This window comes from Heptranchias perlo, chromosome 44 (genome assembly GCF_035084215.1).
Source record: "Heptranchias perlo isolate sHepPer1 chromosome 44, sHepPer1.hap1, whole genome shotgun sequence".
Taxonomy (NCBI): domain Eukaryota; kingdom Metazoa; phylum Chordata; class Chondrichthyes; order Hexanchiformes; family Hexanchidae; genus Heptranchias; species Heptranchias perlo.
Window position 1 is genome coordinate 4,475,243 of NC_090368.1, and position 19,229 is coordinate 4,494,471.

Sequence of the window (19,229 nt, forward strand, 5' to 3'; positions counted from 1 at the left end):
AAAGGTCCCAGGTTTGATCCTCAGTATGTGCCGAATCAACTGATCTTAGCTGGGGGTGCGACAATCACCCTCTGAGCCTTGGGCTGGGCTGGGAAGAGAGAATTAAAGAATTGAAAAAAAAAATATCAGGACCTGCTCTTGATTGGTAACTAGTGATGCCTGTTGGGATAGTTAATAAAGTTGCTGGTCATAAGCAACTATGTAAAGATGCGCCTGAAGCACTAGATAGTATGAGCGCGCGGGGGGCGAGAGAGGGAGAGGAGAGATTGTTTCAATCTAAAAAAAAATTGAACTACCAGAATCAAGGTCACTGGAACAAAATCAGATCGTGCCTAAGTTATCTCAGATTAGGTAAGTGGCGTGTGTCCCCCAATATCAGAAACTGAAACTACCAGTGTTTATTTACTGGCTTGGATTAGAGACTCTTAAGCCTGATGATGAGTTTCAGCATTAAATCAGACATTCAGCTGATCAAAAAAATGTTCAGATACGGTTTTATTCTACTCAGATTGCTCAGACTGGGTCAGCGGGCAACACAGGACATTTAGAGACTGCTCCTTCACCTGTTCTCTGCTCCTGTTGATTCTCTCCGTTAAAAGGTCAACACTGCTCTTCTCTTCATCCAGTTCCAGCTCCAGGTGCTTGACCTTATCCTGCAACGAAGCGGAAAAGAGTTGAATTACAGACAACTTCACTGCGAAGGCTCGGCCTCGCCCACGGCTGTCAAGAGATGATGATGGATCATTCGTGACTGCCACGGCACAGCGCACAGACCAGACAAACTCACCCTTGCGGTAGGGGTTAGACACCACAGCAGGCAAAGAAATTCCCTTTGCCAATCTCCCTGTTGCCCGAAGGTTGGGGTGTGGTTCTACAGAGGTAGGTCACACTCTTCCACCCCACGCCCAGTGGACATTATTCACGTAAGAGTCACAGGGCTAGAAACCCGTCTTGGAACCGCCCGTTACACGCCCTGATGATATTCAGCTCTATTGACTTCAAGACAAATTTCTACCCCACAGAGTTGACTAGCTATTCTACCATGGGGTGGGGTTCACAGCCAAGCCCCAATCCTACCCTCACCAGCCTTCGCACAAGAGCACCTTCAGCAGGGGCTGCTGAACAGAGATCAAATGCTGGAAATCCCTGGAAAATTATCCCCTCTCTAACCCAGGGGTTAATATAAAGCCGCAATCGCACTCCCACCTCTGCCCTGACTGAGATCAGCTGACTCAGTGCAGACCAGGGATGGAACCCTGGAATACTCCTCTCATCTGTAAGGCTCAACTACTGTTTGGATTGATCCGCTGAGCCAGAATTATTGTCAAAAGAATGAATGAAAAAAAATCTCAATTTTCTGGATTAAAAAAGTATCTCAGAACAGTTTTGCTTTTGACAAGAAGAACAATACTGATAATTGCTTTATCCTGATAATACAACTTCTAGCTGTAGACAAACGGGGATGGGAGAGACAAGAAGAAATCGTACACACGCCTTCTCGGGCCAACGCTGTAGTGCGGAAGCCTCGACACTGACCTCCAGTACTTTTGCCAGCCGGGACTTGTCATCCTGCGTCCGTCTCTTGGTGTCCATTGCTTGCTCCATCTGCTGCACTCTCTGCACCAGCTGATCCTTATCCAGCAGAGCGTTCTCCTTCTCAGAATTGCTTTGTTGAAGCTCGTGCTTCAAACGCCCAATCTGGAATGGGATCGGAACAAGTGTTAAATTGTACACCTTCCGGGGTGGGGGCTTTACCCTTTGCAGCAGGTGCTGGAAGATTGTCGAAGGAGTTGCTCACAGGTAGACTGGGGATAGGAGTGCAGTGTCCGCTTACAGCTTATATGGTCCTGATCCTTAGTACTGGATGGGTACCATCATCTTGCCTCCCCCCACAAACCCTGGCTGCTGCTCACTGACCACCACTCAGGTTGGGGGCCTGATATTCTTGCTGCTACTAGGGTCTCACTCAAGCCGTGCGAATGGTTCTCACACTGCTGGACCGATCCTACTGCCCTGCAATCCTACAGAAGCCAATCATAAATACTCCAATTCTCCGTCCTCCTCCCACCTCTCCGTCCTCGGCTTCCTGCACTGTTCCAGTGAAGCTCACTGAAGCGGCACCTCATCCTCTCCTTTTGATTAGGCACTTTGCAGCCTTCTGGCCTCAACATCGAGTTCAACAACTTTAGACCATGACCTCAGCTCCCATTTTCTCGGCCAGCAGGTGCTGGTAATAGTTGGAATCATAGAAGTTTACAACATGGAAACAGGCCCTTTGGCCCAACATGACCATGTCGCCCAGTTTATACCACTAAGCTAGTCCCAATTGCCTGCACTTGGCCCATATCCCTCTATACCCATCTTACCCATGTAACTGTCCAAATGCTTTTTAAAAGACAAAATTGGACCCGCCTCTACTACTGCCTCTGGCAGCTCGTTCCAGACACTCACCACCCTTTGAGTGAAAAAATTGCCCCTCTGGACCCTTTTGTATCTCTCCCCTCTCACCTTAAATCTATGCCCCCTCGTTATAGACTCCCCTACCTTTGGGAAAAGATTTTGACTATCTCCCTTATCTATGCCCCTCATTATTTTATAGACTTCAATAAGATCACCCCTCAACCTCCTACTCTCCAGGGAAAAAAGTCTCAGTCTATCCAACCTCTCCCTATAAGTCAAACCATCAAGTCCCGGAAGCATCCTAGTAAATCTTTTCTGCACTCTTTCTAGTTTAATAATATCCTTTCTATAATAGGGTGACCAGAACTGTACACAGTATTCCAAGTGTGGCCTTACTAATGTCCTGTACAACTTCAACAAGACATCCCAACTCCTGTATTCAATGTTCTGACCACCACTTCAGGCCTTTTTTCCTCCTCAGCCACTTCTGCATCATCTGAGGGAGTGACAAAAGCAATGGGGGACACCACTTTGGACCAGCCTGGGATCTGGCTCCCTCTCTCCCCACCTTCCACTGACGAGTGTTCAGCAGTACCCAGCTGTTCGTGTTTTGTCGGTGTCACAGGCCCTTCCAAAGGGGTGGGGCACGTCTTTGTGAATTGAGCTGCTGTGGGAACTAACCCCCCGTCCCTCAGTCCCTTCCCCCCTAACTGGAGTGCCTGAGCAGGGAAGGAGACCAAAAAAAAACAGTTCTCTGTCAGGCATGAATTCAATGCTATGTTCTGATAAGTGACATAACTATGCTACGTTAATATATATATATTTATTTATATTAGGACTTTGGACAGCAAAATCCCTAACTAAGCTTTCCTTTGCATTCGTTCCTGAAGCTACATTACCGCTGGTGAGACAGTCAACTTTTTCTTTACAATTTGGTACTCTTGAAAAATAAAGTTGCAGCATGTTCCATTAATTTATCAAACCAGTTCCTTCTCTCCTCTACCAAAAAATTTACTCTGTTCGAAAAATCTTTGTCATCACTCTGAATTATATTACACCATCCGTTTCCGTTCTGTGAAGCACCTTGGGCTGTTCACCACTGTAAAGGTGCTATGTGAATGCAAGTGGTTAGCTAGCTCTATTTACCATCTAGTGGCAGAATCTGAGCACTTCCGATTACGAAGCACTCAACACAATATGCCACATTCATCGTGTTATAAGTGCACAATTTGTTCAGTGCTCAACTGGTTAGCGGCAGTAAACAGCTGAGTTGTACAGACCAGGTTTGATGTGAGGTCTGTGCTGGATTAGGAACCTTAGGCTTCAGGTTAAAGATTCTGGGCGGGGAAACAAACAGCCAGGGGCTCCCACCCTTGATTACTGTGCAGGAACTCGTGCTGGAACCGCGTGTGAGGGAGCAAGGTCAGGATCAAATGTGATGTTGATACTCCCTCGATAAAAACAAAATGCCTGCCAACTAGGCTTGTAGGTGAATCATGGCCCTTTAACAGAGAGGTACGCGAGCTTGCCTGGTTCCAATGGAACCATATTTGAGCAGGGAGGGGTGATGAGGGTTGAGGCAAAAATAGGAGGAAATTTCTGAGGCAGGAGGTGCCTTGGCTTTTGCTAACCTGTACCTATGTTGTCTGGAATAAAAACAGAAAATGCTGGAGCAGCTCAGCAAGTCAGGCAGCACCTGTGGAGAAAGAAACAAGAGTTAACGTTTCAGGTCGAAGACCTTTCGTCAGAACTGGAAGATGTTAAAAGAGTTCAAGTTTTTGAGCAAGTACAGAGTCAGGGAACGGGGAGGAGGGGAGGGAAGGAAAGGAAAGAACAAAAGGGAAAGTCTGTGATCGGGTAGAGGGCATGAGTGATTAAATGACAAAATGATGATGGTGCAAGGTAAGGAAGGTGGTAATGGGGCAGGTTGAGAAACAAAAGATTGGACAGGAGTAGCTGTAAATGGCAGCAGCAGAACCATTACCAGCACTAGCTGACCGAAAAAATGGCAGCAGCGGTTATGATCTGAAGTTATCGAAATCAATGTTGAGTCCGTAAGGTTGTCAAGTGCCTAAACGAAAGATGAGGTGCAGTTCCTCGAGCTTGATTTGCCGAGCTTCTCCAGCATTTTCTGTTTTTATTTCAGATTTCCAGCATCCGCAGTATTTTGCTTTTGATCCTGAGTTGCCTGGGCCTAGCTAAGTGTGGTCTTTCTCTATGGGGAGAGAATGTTTCCTGAGCAACAGAAACTACTTATGTAGTTTGGTTTGGAAGCACAGTGATGGGTTTGCCATACTATCAAACAACCAGCTGATCCCACCCATTAAAACAAGTAGTCTCCAACCAGCTGCCACCGAAATGAGGTGGTTCTGCACCATTCCCACTGCTGATCACAATACCAGAATGAGATTCAGCAAACAGTCCGTGTCCAGGGACATTTGGATTCACGTAGAGTGTAAAATACCCCTCGTAACCTCATCTTGTAGCCTCTTGACGGTCATATTGGCCTTTTCCAATTCCAGTGCCCTCTCCTTTCCTTGCCTCTGATGCTCTATTAGTTCACGACGTGATTTATCCCGGTATTCCTCCAACTGGGACTGCAGCACAATCACCGAGCTCCCCGACTGCTCGGAGACCTCTTCTACCTGCGTTGGGAAAATGGAAGAAAGTACAAGTTACGGCAGTGTCGTAGTCTGGCTGTCACTGGAGAAATACTTCTGCAACAATTCACCTCCCTTTCTCCCAGATGTCTGCCAATGTTATCCAGGAACCTAGTGGTTCTGGTACTGGACCAGCAACCCAGAGGCTGCGAGTTCAAATCCCACTGCGGCAAGTTGTGGAACTGAATTCAATAAATCTGGTATTTTGTGGGCTAGCACCGGGTAAGATTACATAGAATTTACAGCACAGAACCAGGCCATTCAGCCCAACTGGTCTGTGCCGGTGTTTATGCTCCACACAAGCCTCCTCCCACCCTACTTCATCTCACCCTATCAGCATATCCTTCTATTCCTTTCTCCCTCATGTGGTTATCTAGCTTCCCCTTAAACGCATCTACGTTATTCGCCTCAACTACTCCATGTGGTAGTGAGTTCCACATTCTCAACACACTCTGGGTAAAGAAGTGTCTCCTGAATTCCCCATTGGATTTATTAGTGACTCTCATATTTATAACCATAAAGGTACTGGATTGATATTAAAATGATCCCCTGACTGATTTCTATCGCCTGAAGGAGGGCCGAAAAGGAATTTTCCAGAATATTTCCCCATTGTTGGCCCTGGTTTTTCGCCTCCCCCAGGAGATTACATGGCTACGGGAGGGGGTAGGAATTGCCTGATCTTGATGCTCCGGCCAGCATGGCGTGGGGCAGGCTTGATGGACCAGCTGGTCTTGTCCCTGCCCGTCATTTTCGAATGTTCGTAAAAACCCAACTGGTTCACTAATTTCATTCAGATCATCCGGTCTGGCCTACGTGTGACTCTAGTCGCACGTTATGTGTCTGACTCTTACTGCCCTCTGAAGTGGCCTAGCAAGACACTCGGTGGTTAAAAGTGATTGCTAGAAGGCCCATCGTCACTTTCTTAGGGCAACCAGGGATGGGCAATAAATGCGGGTCTTGTTGGCGTCGCCCACATCCTGAGACCAAACACATATTAAAAAAAAAGGACGGCCGGTGGGAGGAATGCAACAGTTCTGCCTGCAAGTGTTGAACTTAAAAAAGTGAGACTGCTCTTTGTAATGTTATTATCCATGTCCTGCCCCTCACCTCTTTCTGGAGCTTTTCAATCGTTTTATCCAGCAACCTCTTCTGCTCCTCCAGCTCGTTTTTAGTCTTCTTGAGCTGGTCTTTCTGCCTCACCTCGTCCTGGCAACGCTCGCTCAACTCCTGGTAGTCTTGGGTCAGTCTGTTCAGATTCCGCTGTTTATTGCGATGAGGGGAGGAGATCGAAATAGCAAGTGTTAAGATTGCAAAACATGGTAGCCCTGAGGATGGATTTGTGGGTAATGGCACCACGCACTGATCAGCTCCCAGCAGCAAAAGGCCCCATAATTTCCCACACTGCTCAGCGCCTTTTGAGTCCTTGGAAGTCCAAGACTGGCAAATTCCAGCTGTTACTGAAAGTTCCAGTCTCGGGTGCTCCCGATAGAGACCGGGGATTGAAAAGAAAGCTGAGCTCCCTGGAAAGTTATGAAGCCCATTGCCATGGGGAGCCCGGAGCCCGGAGCGGAGGCGGAGCCCTATTGAGGCAGCTCTCCAGCATATCCTCTTGGCAGTCGGGTGGAGGAGGCGCATGGTTCATGGCTTATGATGCTTGCCGTATCTCATTTGCAACTATGAAAACAAATGCTAACAATCTAGTTCGGAAAAGTAATTCAACACACAAGTGTAGGGCATCCAATGCTAAACTGAAACTGGTTACGTTCTCGATTTAATGCTTTGGAATTTCTGCTGGTATTTCATGGGTAGATAGAAAAATATAATAACCCTCGAGCAACTCGTGCAGCTGGTAACAAGACTGGACTGAGAAATGTGGCAGAGGCTCACAACAGCTAGAGGCGTAGGCAGCACAGGATATGACAGAAGGCTGTATCAATGGGTTACAACAGCTGTTGGTCTAGCAAAGACCAGACCAGGACTTAGGAAGCCATAACAGAGGCCCGTAGGCTGTTTAACAAATCCACTGGTGTTAAATAAATAGCAGAAATTAAACTTCACTGCACAAGTAATAAAGCGTTTTAAAAAAAAAGTTTCAGGGAAAATTGCATGGAAAGCATTATGCTATGCAACGGATACAGAGAATGCTTTGGCGTGTTGTACCTGAGTTTCTTCCAGACGGTTTTCCAGCACTCTCTTGGCCAGGGCTATCTCCTGTTCCTGGTCTGTAGCTTCTCCCAGAGACTGCTCCATTTGCTTCCGCTCCACCTAGAACAGATTCAAGAGTCAAAAAGGAACAGGAGGAGGCCATTCAGCCCCTCGAGCTAGTCAACTAGATCATGGCTGATCTGTATCTTAACTCCATTTACCCGCCTTGGTTCCGTAACCCTTAATACCCTTTACCCAACAAAAATCTATCAATCTTGGTTTTGAAATTTTCAATTGACTCCCAGCCTCAACAGCTTTTTGGGGGAGAGTGTCCCAGATTTCCACTCCCCTTTGTGTGAAGAAGTGCTTCCTGACATCACCCCTGAACGGCCGAGCTCTAATTTTAAGGTTATAAGAACATTAGAAATAGGAGCAGGAGTTGGCCATATGGTCCCTCGAGCCTGCTCCGCCATTCAATTAGATCATGGCTGATCATCTACATCAACTCCATTTTCCTGCCTGATCCCCGATTCCCTTAGTGTCCAAAAATGCATCAATCTCAGTCTGCTTAGAGAAGGCTAAGGGGAGATTTTATAGAGGGGTTCAAAATTGAGTGGTTTTGAAATGAGGAGAAACTGTTTCCACTGGCAGGAGGGTCTGCAACCAGAGGACACAGATTTAAGATAATTGGCAAAAGAACCAGAGGGGAGATGAGCAGAATTTTTTTTTAGGCAGCGAGTTATGATGATCTGGAATGCACTGCCTGAAAGGGCAGTGGAAGCAGATTAAATAATAACATTCAAAAGGGAATTAGAAATATACTTGAAAAGGAAAAATTTGCAGGGCTATGATGAAAGAGCGGGGCTAATTGGAAAGGATTAAAAAGAGCCGGCACGGGCACGATGGGCCGAATGGTCTCCTGTGCTGTATGATAATGCCACGGGATCTTTAACATTCCTCAGAAACACCCGAGCAGACAGGGCCTTGACATCTCAGCTGAAGGAGAGCATCTACGACAGTGCATCACTCCCTCAGTACTGCACTGGAGTGTCAACTTAGATTGCGAGCTCATGTTTTGGTGTTGGGCTTGAGCCCAGAACCTTAGAAGGTGAGAGCAAGAACACATGATTCCCCAACAGGCATGCTCTCAATTTCTGTCAGACAGTTTCATGAACTGATGAAGCTTTCTCGAAGGGGTGTGAATAAGTGAAGTGTCACCTAATCTCATGTTGTCGTCCCGTTACACGTGGTTAGAATGTGGCACTGGGAGAGGTCTAGTAGCAAGCAGCTGGAGAATTTAGAGAAATGTTACCTGCTACAGGAACGCCTAAAGAGGCAACAGGGAAATTACCTTAAAAATTGAAAGGAGATGGGGGTTGGGGGGGAGGAAACTCTACACTGTCTCTCGCACCAAAAACACACGAGTCTCACATTTTCTAATGTCTTCTTAGTCCTGAAGGCAGAAGCCACCTAGCGGCTGAAAGCGTACTGCAGGGCAGTGTTTTAAATACCAGTGGAGTTGCTCACTGGTCATCCAGGGGCTTCTGATTCCGAAGCTCCTGCGGCCGCCCCTATTAGGATGTTGGCAACACTCCCCCCCGACCGGCTCTTGGCGTCGTACCTGGGGGGGGGGTGGGGGAGGAAGTTAACGACACGTAATAGGCTGGCCGAAATCCTGACTGTTCAGCGCTCACCTCTCGTCATTCTACTCGCAGAAAAAGTACTGAGGTGCCTTCAGAATAGAGGATTGCAGAGTATGGTGGAGGCTGGGTGTTTCTCGAGAACTACACCAGTGACCTGATGCACTATAGATGACAGTAGAGCTGAGCATCGGTGCTCAAACTGGCACATGGAGACCAGCAAGACTTATCCCAAAGCTGGATCAGGGGCTCTTTTACCTTATTTTATACAAGAGGGCAAGAATGTTACCCTTGAGGGTCTATACTGGGGTGGGTGAGGACCTGGCTCTGCAACCGAATCTCCAACAACCCCTCCTCCCCCCGCAACCTCCCTCCCCTCCCCCCCCCCCCCCCCCCCCCCAGGGAATGTGATCCCAAAGGTTTTGGGTAATATCATTGATGAGCTAAAAGCAGAAAATACCCAATTAGAATGGGGAACAGGAGAAACTCAATCGAGGAAGGAGAAAATTGACTTTTAAAAAAAAAGTGAATGTCCTACCTAACTCTGCTGCAGATTCCTTGCTGTGTAATTACCTCTATCCTGGCCATCTTGTCTTTCAGCCGAGACTCGGAGCCTTGCAGTTCCTCCAGCATGTCCCTGTATTCTCCCATCTGGAAGTCCATCTGTGAAACCCTCCTCTTCAGATCCTCGTTATCTTGCCGCAACTGTTTCAGATAAGAATCCGCTGTTTTCTTCGCCTGTTCTGTAGCTCCCTTTTCATTTTCCAGGTTTAGTTTATCCTGCGGTGAGGGAGGGGGGGAAAAAGAGAGAAAAGAATAAACTTACTTTCAAATTTACAAAATGTGCTCTTGATTGTGAACAGTCGATTTAACAACTGGTTAAAGACGACTTGCAACAGTGCAGGGGAACAGGCGAGATTCCTGCTCTGAGTCTCTGATCCCAAGCAAGCAACATTGGAGGGATAGCCTCTATCTCTCTGTTTTCCAAACTGCCAAAGCAAGGGAATAACTAGCAATAACTTTACAATCAGGCTGAGTGAACAGTGGAATTTTCCCACCTTTAGTCAGACATAATAAAATGCAACTGGTTTAAAACTGCATTTGGGTTGTAGTTAAAGGTCCTTTTATATTCTGCAAGTACAGTCAGTGGCACATGCCCCATTCTCACCACTGAATTTGTACAATGAAGGAGGAGATCATTGGGCCAGCGCTGGCGATCGAAGGAGCTACGCTTTGAATCCCATTCCCCTGCCCTTTCCCACAATTGGCTCAACTTGGAGATATATAAAAAAAATCTGCCTAACTTACTTTGCTCTAGGGCAGCGGAGATCCATTTTCTCGTAGGCTGCTGGATTCTCCAGTTTGGATCCCGACCTGTGGAAGCTCTGAAATTCCCTCCCTAAGCCTCTCTACCTCCTTTAAGTCGCTCCCTTAAATTCTACATTTTTGACCAAGCTATCTTAATATCTCCATGTGGCAGAGTTCAAATTTTGTCTGATAATGCTCCTATGAAGCGGCGTGGGACGTTTTACTACGTTGAAGGCAAGCTGTTGTTGACAGAGGTCAGACGGAGAACAGAAACCGCAGAATGTGCAACGGGAGGCCGGCGCTCTCCTGCGACCAATGCAGCAACGTCAAACATGGCAGCCATTTTGCAAGCAGCAAGATCCCACAAACTGCAACGCGTTGGGAATTATCAGTTTTGGTGGGGTGCGCAGAGGGAGGAATGTTGAGCAGGGGACTGGAAGAACGCCCTGCTCTTCTTTGAGCACAGACAGGGGATCTTTAGCATCCACCAGAACAGGCCAACTGGGCCCTTGGTTTAACACCTCCATTGAAGATCTGCACCTCTAAAAATGCACCACTGCAGTGTTGGTAACAGCCTGCATTATGTGCCCATGTCCTGGAGTGGACCTTAACCCCACAATCTTCTGACTCAGAGATAAGAATGTTAAAATTGGACAGCCATGTGGTGAAGGATAGAATACTCGAGCCTGATCTTCAGATGCTTCCAAGCCTTTATTCACAGAGATTCCCCTTACACACACACACCCCACATCCTAGCTAAGCTCTCCTATAAAAAGGATATGAGAGTCCCCAATTGATAGCCACCACTTCAATACAATTAACACTAATTGATATAAATCATTCAATTATCAAACAATGCTACTGACTGAGCATTGCCTGACTGGGTAGATTTCAGTGATACTCATACAGTCACACACTGGAGAGATAAAATGCAATGAGCAATGGGTTAAACTCACCCTTGAAATTACATCAAAATTCCTCCTGAGCATTTCCAATTCCTTCTGGTGGTTTTGCTTCAGTTTTTCCAGGGCCTTGTTATGGTTAGCTGCCTCCTCGCTTCGTGTCCCTTTCAGCGTACTCAACTCCTGCTCTTTTCGTTGTATAAACGCCTCCTGGCGCTCACTGGCGGTGTCTATCTCTTGTCGTTCCTTCTTGGCTTTAGTCAGCTCCTAAAACAGAGAAGACACGGTCATTTTTTGCATTGGGTGCTGCAACTAATCAGTGCCCTGGTATAGCAAGGTCTATGCCTAGCATTCCCCTGCACTACCAAGTTCTTAGGAGCTTAAATGCTTACTGGGCTTTTGGTGCCCAGTTTGGGGAAGTTAACCCCTATACGCCATTTTCCCCCTTTTATAGTGTGTATTGGGGGCCATGTTCTGTGGGTATTGGGCTCCAGAGTACAAACAGGCAGGACTGGCTCCCCGTATTTACTTTCCTGGAACAGAAGGCTGTAAACCGACAGCAGATTCACAGGCCCCCTACTTTTGTGAGTCTATGACATCCTGGTTGTCCTTTCAGGTCCCGCTGTTCCTGGAGTGAAACCAACAGTGGGGTATGCCTGCAGCTGCCTGTATTTCTGCAGCATAAAGCGCTTTGTTTCTGGGAGTTCTATCCAGCTGAAGCTCTAAGCGCAGACTAATTGCTTCTCTGCACGGAAATACGAATACAGAGTTAACTAGGAGAGTCACTCAGGCCTACCATCAGCTGCACAGCAGCACCGCCTATGCTTGGGAGCAGGTTGCCTGGATGCCCTTTGATTGGGATGCACGTGTGGGAGAAGCCCAGGGGCACAGGAAGAAACTACAGACCGGAATGGGAAAAATCCACAGGGCATGCATACAACTGTAGCGCACTTTTTCTGATAGCAGGTGTTGCGTTCCATTATTCTGCTCAAGCACATATTTATTTCACTTCAAATTAATGTGCAAAATGTTTGGTACAAACATTCTCATAACAATTCAGGAAAATGTGATGTGTTTACTCACATCCAATCACAAAGTATCACTCTTCACCTGAAAGGTATTGAATCCTTGCTCTTTTACCCTCTGGTTTGTCACCCGATTCTACACTATTCACGTGAGAGCATGTGCCAGTAGGCTATTTGGCATCATTGACTTCAGAGCCAAGCCTAATCCTGTCTACACCCACTTCTAGCAGGGGTCACCGGATAGTGATCAGGAATAGGTCTGAGGCAATACCCAATTGCTATCTTGGCTGAGAACATCTAACTTGGCCATTCGGTTCAGCTGTGGTGTCCTCCAAAGCCACTTGGATTAGATACTGGGTTGGGGGGGGGGGGGGGGAATGCTGGTGCCTGTGAAATTGTATCCAAGCAGGAGACAGCAAAGTTGGGGAAGGGGGGGGGGGGGGGGAAAGAGGAAAGAGAAGAACTGGTCTAAAGAGAGAAAATCACAAGCAGGAGAGTGATTTCAGACCATTATAAAGCACTCAAACTTAGCTTGCGATTGGGGGGGTATCTGAAGTTACTTGCCGCATATGTGCGACCACAATAAAAGGCAACCACAGTTCAAAACCAACGTACTTTTTTAAGTGCTTCGATCTCTGCACTGTCCACTGAAGTTCGCTTCACATGGTCTACCTCGTCCTGCATCACCGAGTAACGGTCTCTCAAATCCCGCAACTCCTCGTCGTATTCCTCCTTCTCCATCTTTATCTGCAGCAGTCTGGGATCAGCAAATAAAATCACAAGATTGGTTTGGGTCTCTGCATGGTCTTCCCACCGCACCTCAGCATCCACCCGAAAAGGGGGAACTGGACCTTGGTTTAACACCTGTTCCAAAGTATGGCGGGTCTGACAATACAGCACCCTCCTCAGTACTCCCCAGGAGCAGCAGCCTAGATTATATGCTCAAATCCTGGAGTGGGACTTGAAGCCACAATCTTCTGACTCAAGAGGCGAGTGCCACCTTCAAGAGAGGGGAGAAAGGGGGAAATATAATTGGCAGAAATAGCGCATTATAAAAGAACGACTTGGAACCAAATCAGATTTGAAATCTTTCCCCAAACTGAACGCAACGACAAATGAAACTGAACTCACTCTTGCTTTGTGTTGCGTAGCTCCTCCCGGTTTTTCTGGAACATCTCTTTCCAGTGACTGGTCTCCTCAGAGCTCTCCGCTAGCTGTCTCTGCAGGTTCCGCAGTGTGGAGTTGACCTTCTGTCTCTCAGATTCCACATTCTGTTGCGTCTTGATTTACGAAAGAGAGAGAGAGAATGTTTAATCTTTCCCCATCACCTCAACCTATTCCTTCACGTTCGGGTACAATATAAAACCGACAACAGGGCTGCACTGTGGTATAGTGTGTTGGCTCCTCAACTGGTAATATATTGCTTAATATTTGTCTTATGTTGAAACACCTCAAAGCACTTCACACGACAGATTACTTTTGGAGTGCAGTTCCTTAGGTACACAGAATGCTATGTAGGTCCATACAGTTCAGTGCCATGGCATGAGACTGGACCCATTTGTACAAAGAAAGGCCCCAGATTTGATCCATGGTCTATCCCGAATTAGGTGAACCAGGCAGAGAGCGTTTCTTCTCCCCATTCCCTCTTTAGTCTTTGGACGTCAATTGGAAAAGCACAGGGGTGGGATCGGGAGTGGGATCAAAACTTGTGTCCCAAAAATGCCAAGATTAATAGAAAGCTCCAATAGCCAATGCCTCCACAAAACAACAAAAGGGTCTTCTTTTAAGGTGGTGTCTATTTTACACTTCACCAATTTCCAGAGTCTGTGGGTGGTAGCCCTCAAGTGTCACATCATCCCTGAATGAGAGGAAGGACTGGTGCAATATGTTTTACAACCAGCCACTGGGGAGTGCGCGAGGTTTGGTCTGGGTATTTTTCTTCCCTCTCCACAGTGAGCTGCTTGACCTCCTCTCAGCATCACCTGCAACATCACAGCTGATGTAGAATCATGGAAACAAATCCATATCCTTCATGTTCTGTGCCACAGTGACCATCAGCTCCTGCACTTCCAGTCTCCTTGCTGATCCCTACTATTTAAAAGACCTGCTACACCACACTTTAGCATTTCATTCTCCGTTTGAACCTAGGCTGACACTCCAGTGCAGTACTGAAGGAGTGCATCATTGTCAGAGGTGCTCTCCTTGGGATGAGAGGTTTAAGTTAAGGCCACATTTGTCTGTTTCAGTCAGTCATTCAGGTGGATGTAGAGATTTCACGCCACTGTTTGAAAAGCATGACTACTTCCCGGTGTCTTGGGCTAACATTCCTCCCTCAGCCAACACCACCAAAAAACAAATCAACGACTCGTTCATTTCACTGCTGTTTGTGGGACTTGGCACAGAATGGCAAACATAAGTCAGTGCACAGTAATGCACTGCGTCAAGTCTCAAGGACACAAGGCACTATGTAAATGCATGGAAAATAAGTGGAGTACACGACACTTCATTGTTAAAGTTTCAGGACAGCTTCCTTTCAGTGTACTGGCACCCAGTGCTCCAGTAACTGTTGCATTCCAGTTTGAAACACATTCTCTGTTATGATCACTGGAGTGAAAGTAATCAGCAGCACTGTGCTCCTCAAAGGGCTCGTTTGTTTATGAAGAAAAAGGAACTGTTTTCTCTTCATTCTCTCTTTGCCTGCCCCTTCCAACATCTTTTGTGCAAATCGGGAGCCAAACGATGCCACTGTCAGTCAGCACTTTATGTTTTCTCTGTACAATACGCGCGTTCTCTGTCTCTAGCTGCCCCACTTCCCAGGCAATCTTCTGACAATACGGTGGACGTGCTGTTTTGTTCAGAGTGACCCCATCCGATGCAGCTCAAAGTCTCCTGCGGGGAGGGACAGGTTCTAAGAACAACCACAGTTCAATCAACGGGAGACCAGTTTATCGGAAGGGGCTTTTATCACTGGGAGGATCCGGTTGACCACAAGCGCATGGTGTTCCTACAAACCTGCCTCGTGCTGATGGATTTGTAAACTCATTTCAAATCCGCCAGTGGATTGAGGCTGTCTTCACCACAAGAGAAAACTAGCCAGGCTTCCCACCCCTGATCACTATCTAATAACTCCTGGAACAGTGCACCTGTGGATGTCAGATGAGGAAAAAAACAGGCTCACCTCTGACGGTGAATAGTCCGCCTGCGTTCATTGTCTAGACTCTCACAAGAGGACATAGAGGGTTCTGGCACCACAGCAACCTCTTCAACAACTTGCATTTATATAGCGCCTTGAATGTCGTAAAACGTCCCAAGGCGCTTCACGTTATACGTTATCAGACAAAATTTAACACCGAGCCACATAAGGTATTAGCAGGGGGTCATAGAGGCAGGGTTTAAGGAGCATCTTAAAAGGAGGAAGGAGAGGTGGCGAGGTATAGGGAGGGAATTCCAGAGCTTAAGACCGAGGCAGCTAAAGGCACGGCCACCAATGGAGGGGTGAAGGAAATCGGGGATGCATAAGAGGCCAGAATTGGAGGAACACAGAGATCTTGGGAGGGAAGTAGGGCTGGAGGAGGTTACACATATAGGGAGGGGGGCGAGGCCATGGAGGAATCTGAACACAAGGATGAGAATTTTAAATCTGAGGCGTTGCTTGACCGGGAGCCAATGTAGGTCAGCGAGCACAGGGGGCGAGCGGTGAACAGGACTTAGTGCGAGTCAGGTTACGGGCAGCAGAGCTTCAAGAGGAGAAATACTGAAACAAAGTCCAAATATAAAGCCCAGTCCAGCTTTATAAAATCATGGCAGCGAGACATTGGAGAAAAAAAAAGGAGGCACTGACCTGAGACACCTCCTCAAAATTTTTCCTCAACTGTTCCATGTCCTTCTGGTACTGGGCTGTAAGATCCTCCATTGCCTTATCATGGCTGGACACCTCTTCCTTTAGTACCCCCTTTAGGGCTGTCAGCTCCCTTTCTCTCTGCCTCAGGATATCCTCCACGGCCTGCTTTGCGGTGGCAATCATATCCAGTTCCTCTTTTGTTCTCGCCAGCTCCTGTCAAAATGGAAATATATTATTGAATTATACAGCGCAGGAAGCCATTTGGCCCATCGTGCCTGTGCTAGCTCTTTGTAAGAGCTATCCAATTAGTCCCACTCACCCCGCTCTTTCCCCATCGAGCTGCAATTTTTTTCCCCTTTTTCAAGTATTTATCCTATTCCCCTTTGAATAGAAGAACACAAGAACATAAGAAATAGGAGCAGGAGTAGGCCATACTGCCCCTCAAGCCTGCTGCACTATTCGATAAGATCATGGCTGATCTTCGACCTCAACTCCACTTTCCTGCCCGATCCCCATATCCCTTGATTCCAAAAATCTATCTGTCTCAGTCTTAAATATACTCAATGATTCAGCATCCACAGCCCTCTGGGGTAGAGAATTCCAAAGATTCACAACCCTCTGAGTGAAGAAATTCCTCCTCATCTCAGTCTTAAATGGCCGACTCCTTATCCTGAGACTATGCCCCCTTGTTCTAGACTCTCCAGCCAGGGGAAACAACCTCTCAGCATCTGCCCTGTCAAGCCCCCTCAGAATCTTATATGTTTCAATGAGATCACCTCTCATTCTTCTAAACTCCAGAGAGTACAGGCCCATTCTACTCAATCCCTCCTCATAGGACAACCTTCTCATCCCAGGAATTAATCTAGTGAACCTTCGTAGCACTGCCTCTAAGGTGAGTATATCCTTCCTTAAATAAGGAGACCAAAACTGTACACAGTACTCCAGGTGAGGTCTCACCAAAGCCCTGTACAATTGTAGTAAGACTTCTTCACTCTTGTATACCAATCCCCTTGCAATAAAGGCCAACGTGCCATTTGCTTTCCTAATTGCCTGCTGTACCTGCATGCTAACTTTGTGTTTCTTGTACGACAACACCCAAGTCTCTCTGAACACCAACATTTACTAGATTCTTACCATTTAAAAAATATTCTGCTTTTCTATTCTTCCTACCAAAGTGAATAACCTCACATTTCCCCACTTTATACTCCTTCTGCCACATTCTTGCCCACTCACTTAACCTGTCGATATCCCTTTGCAGACTCTGTGTCCTCCTCACAGCTTACTTTCCCACTTAGCTTTGTATCGTCAGCAAACTTGGATACATTACACTTGGTCCCTTCATCTGAGTCATTAATATAGATTGTAAATAGCTGAGACCCAAGCACCAATCCTTGCGGCCTGCCAACCTGAGAATGACCTGTTTATCCCGACTCTGTTTTCTGTCCGTTAACCAATCATCTATCCATGCTAATGTTACCCCCAACCCCATGAGCCCTTATCTTGCGTAACAGCCTTTTATGTGGCACCTTATCGAATGCCTTTTGAAAATCCAAATATGCGACATCCACTGGTTCCCCTTTATCTACCCTGCTAGTTACATCCTCAAAATACTCTAATAAATTTGTCAAACACAATTTCCCTTTCATAAAGCCATGTTGACTCTGCCTAATCATATTATGATTTTCTAGGTGTCCTATTACCACTTGCTTAATAATGGATTCCAGCATTTTCCCGACGACTGATGTCAGGCTAAGTGGCCTGTAGTTCCCTGTTTTCTCTCTCCCTCCTTTCTTGAATAGTGGGGTTACATTTGCTACCTTCCAATGCAATTAAAAGTTACTACTGAATCTGCTTCCACCACCCTTTCAGGCAGTGCATTCCAGACCATCATAACTCGCCGAGTAAAGAAAATTCTCATCTCCCCAGAGGTTTTTCTTCCGCCCCCCCACCGAGTTATCTTCAATCTGTGTCCTCTGGTTACTGACCCTCCTGCCAGTGGAAACACTTTCTCCCTATCTACTCTATCAAAACCCATTATATACACATAAACCCCGCCAATAGAAATTTAGTTTAAAATACTGGTAGATAAAAATACTGGTAGGTCTCCTGCAACATCACTCAGGAGTTATCAGCGACCTGGAGCATGGTTTCTAATGTTTATAGCAGTCCCTCAGGAGGTATAAACACAAGGGTTCACCCACAGCTGTACAGCAATCTTACCTAAATCAATACATTTAGGTCAAAATATTACACATTACTGATTCTTAAAAGATACAGGCCTCAGACTGTTAGACTATTTATCAATCACTTTACAAAACTTGCTTAAGACGCAAGTCATTTTGTTTGTCGTTCCCTCCCCAACATCTACCTCTGATTCCCAGTTATTTACATTTCTTTTGCTCTATCTCCCATGGTCAATTTGTAGTATTTGCTAAAGATGCAAGTATATTAGTTATTTATTCGCCCTCACCAAATTCTTCCCTCTTTTTCTCAGTTATTTGCATGATAAAAAAGATTTTCTTTCTTCCTCCTTACTCCCCGCGGTGGATTTGTAACTCTTGTTGAAGCTGTCGTGTGGTGCAGGCAGCACCCAGTGAGGATTTTCCCACTCAACGGTCGGAACCTGAACTCCTTCCTGGCCTGGCTGATTAAGTGACCGCAGTGTCACAGCTGAGCATCAAAGCATTTCATGAACACTGAGTTCCCTTCAGTGTCAAAAAGTAATCTCATCCAATAGCAGTAGCTCAGAATTTTTATTTTAATGGTTTAAACTGCACAAAATGCCAAACAGTAACGTTTAGTTTTTGATGGGTTTATTTTCCCCACTATTCACACCTCAGTTTTGCAAATTTTCTGACACAATGTGCTCTCCGTATTGTAGTTCCACAGGAACGGGGTGAAAACTACAAATCCTATAATGCTTCTCTCACCTCTTAACTGAAGTCCCAAGCTCAAGCTACAAGGGTGTGTGCGTGCGCGCCCGACTGCTTCTGGCAGGTATTTCTAATATAACCAATTATTTAAGAACTCTTATAATTTGTGTTTATTGTTATATAAAAGTGTTATTTCTAGGTTTATACCTAAGTGAAGGAAAATAGCAAATGGAAAGAGTAAGAAGAAATTAGGTGACCTGCTAGTCAGTTCTTGCTTCTTGCCAGTTCAGGATTGGTAGCTTTGGCATATATAAAAAAAAATTGAGCAATTTGATGCTGTTTTCTGCTGCTTACTTGTTCCTTGTTGGTAGCTACTGATTGAATCAAACTGCTTTTAATTTGTTCATGTTTAGCTAACCTTGGTAGCTTATCAGA

At 46.3% G+C, this 19,229-nt stretch overlaps 1 protein-coding gene across 4 annotated transcripts in view; it reads right to left on the reverse strand.

Annotated features, from left to right (window-relative positions):
- Positions 1–19,229, reverse strand: part of cgnb (cingulin b) — an 84,996-nt gene that overhangs the window by 21,120 nt on the left and 44,647 nt on the right. For all 4 annotated transcript variants that reach the window (XM_067975967.1, XM_067975968.1, XM_067975966.1 and 1 more), the window contains exons 8-17: positions 15,922–16,134; positions 13,212–13,360; positions 12,696–12,837; positions 11,110–11,322; positions 9,419–9,625; positions 7,221–7,325; positions 6,168–6,320; positions 4,875–5,045; positions 1,537–1,698; positions 564–653 (exon numbers count right to left, since the gene is read on the reverse strand). In XM_067975967.1, the coding sequence (XP_067832068.1) occupies positions 564–653; positions 1,537–1,698; positions 4,875–5,045; positions 6,168–6,320; positions 7,221–7,325; positions 9,419–9,625; positions 11,110–11,322; positions 12,696–12,837; positions 13,212–13,360; positions 15,922–16,134 (1,605 nt within the window). The remainder of the gene's footprint in view (positions 1–563; positions 654–1,536; positions 1,699–4,874; positions 5,046–6,167; positions 6,321–7,220; positions 7,326–9,418; positions 9,626–11,109; positions 11,323–12,695; positions 12,838–13,211; positions 13,361–15,921; positions 16,135–19,229) is intronic.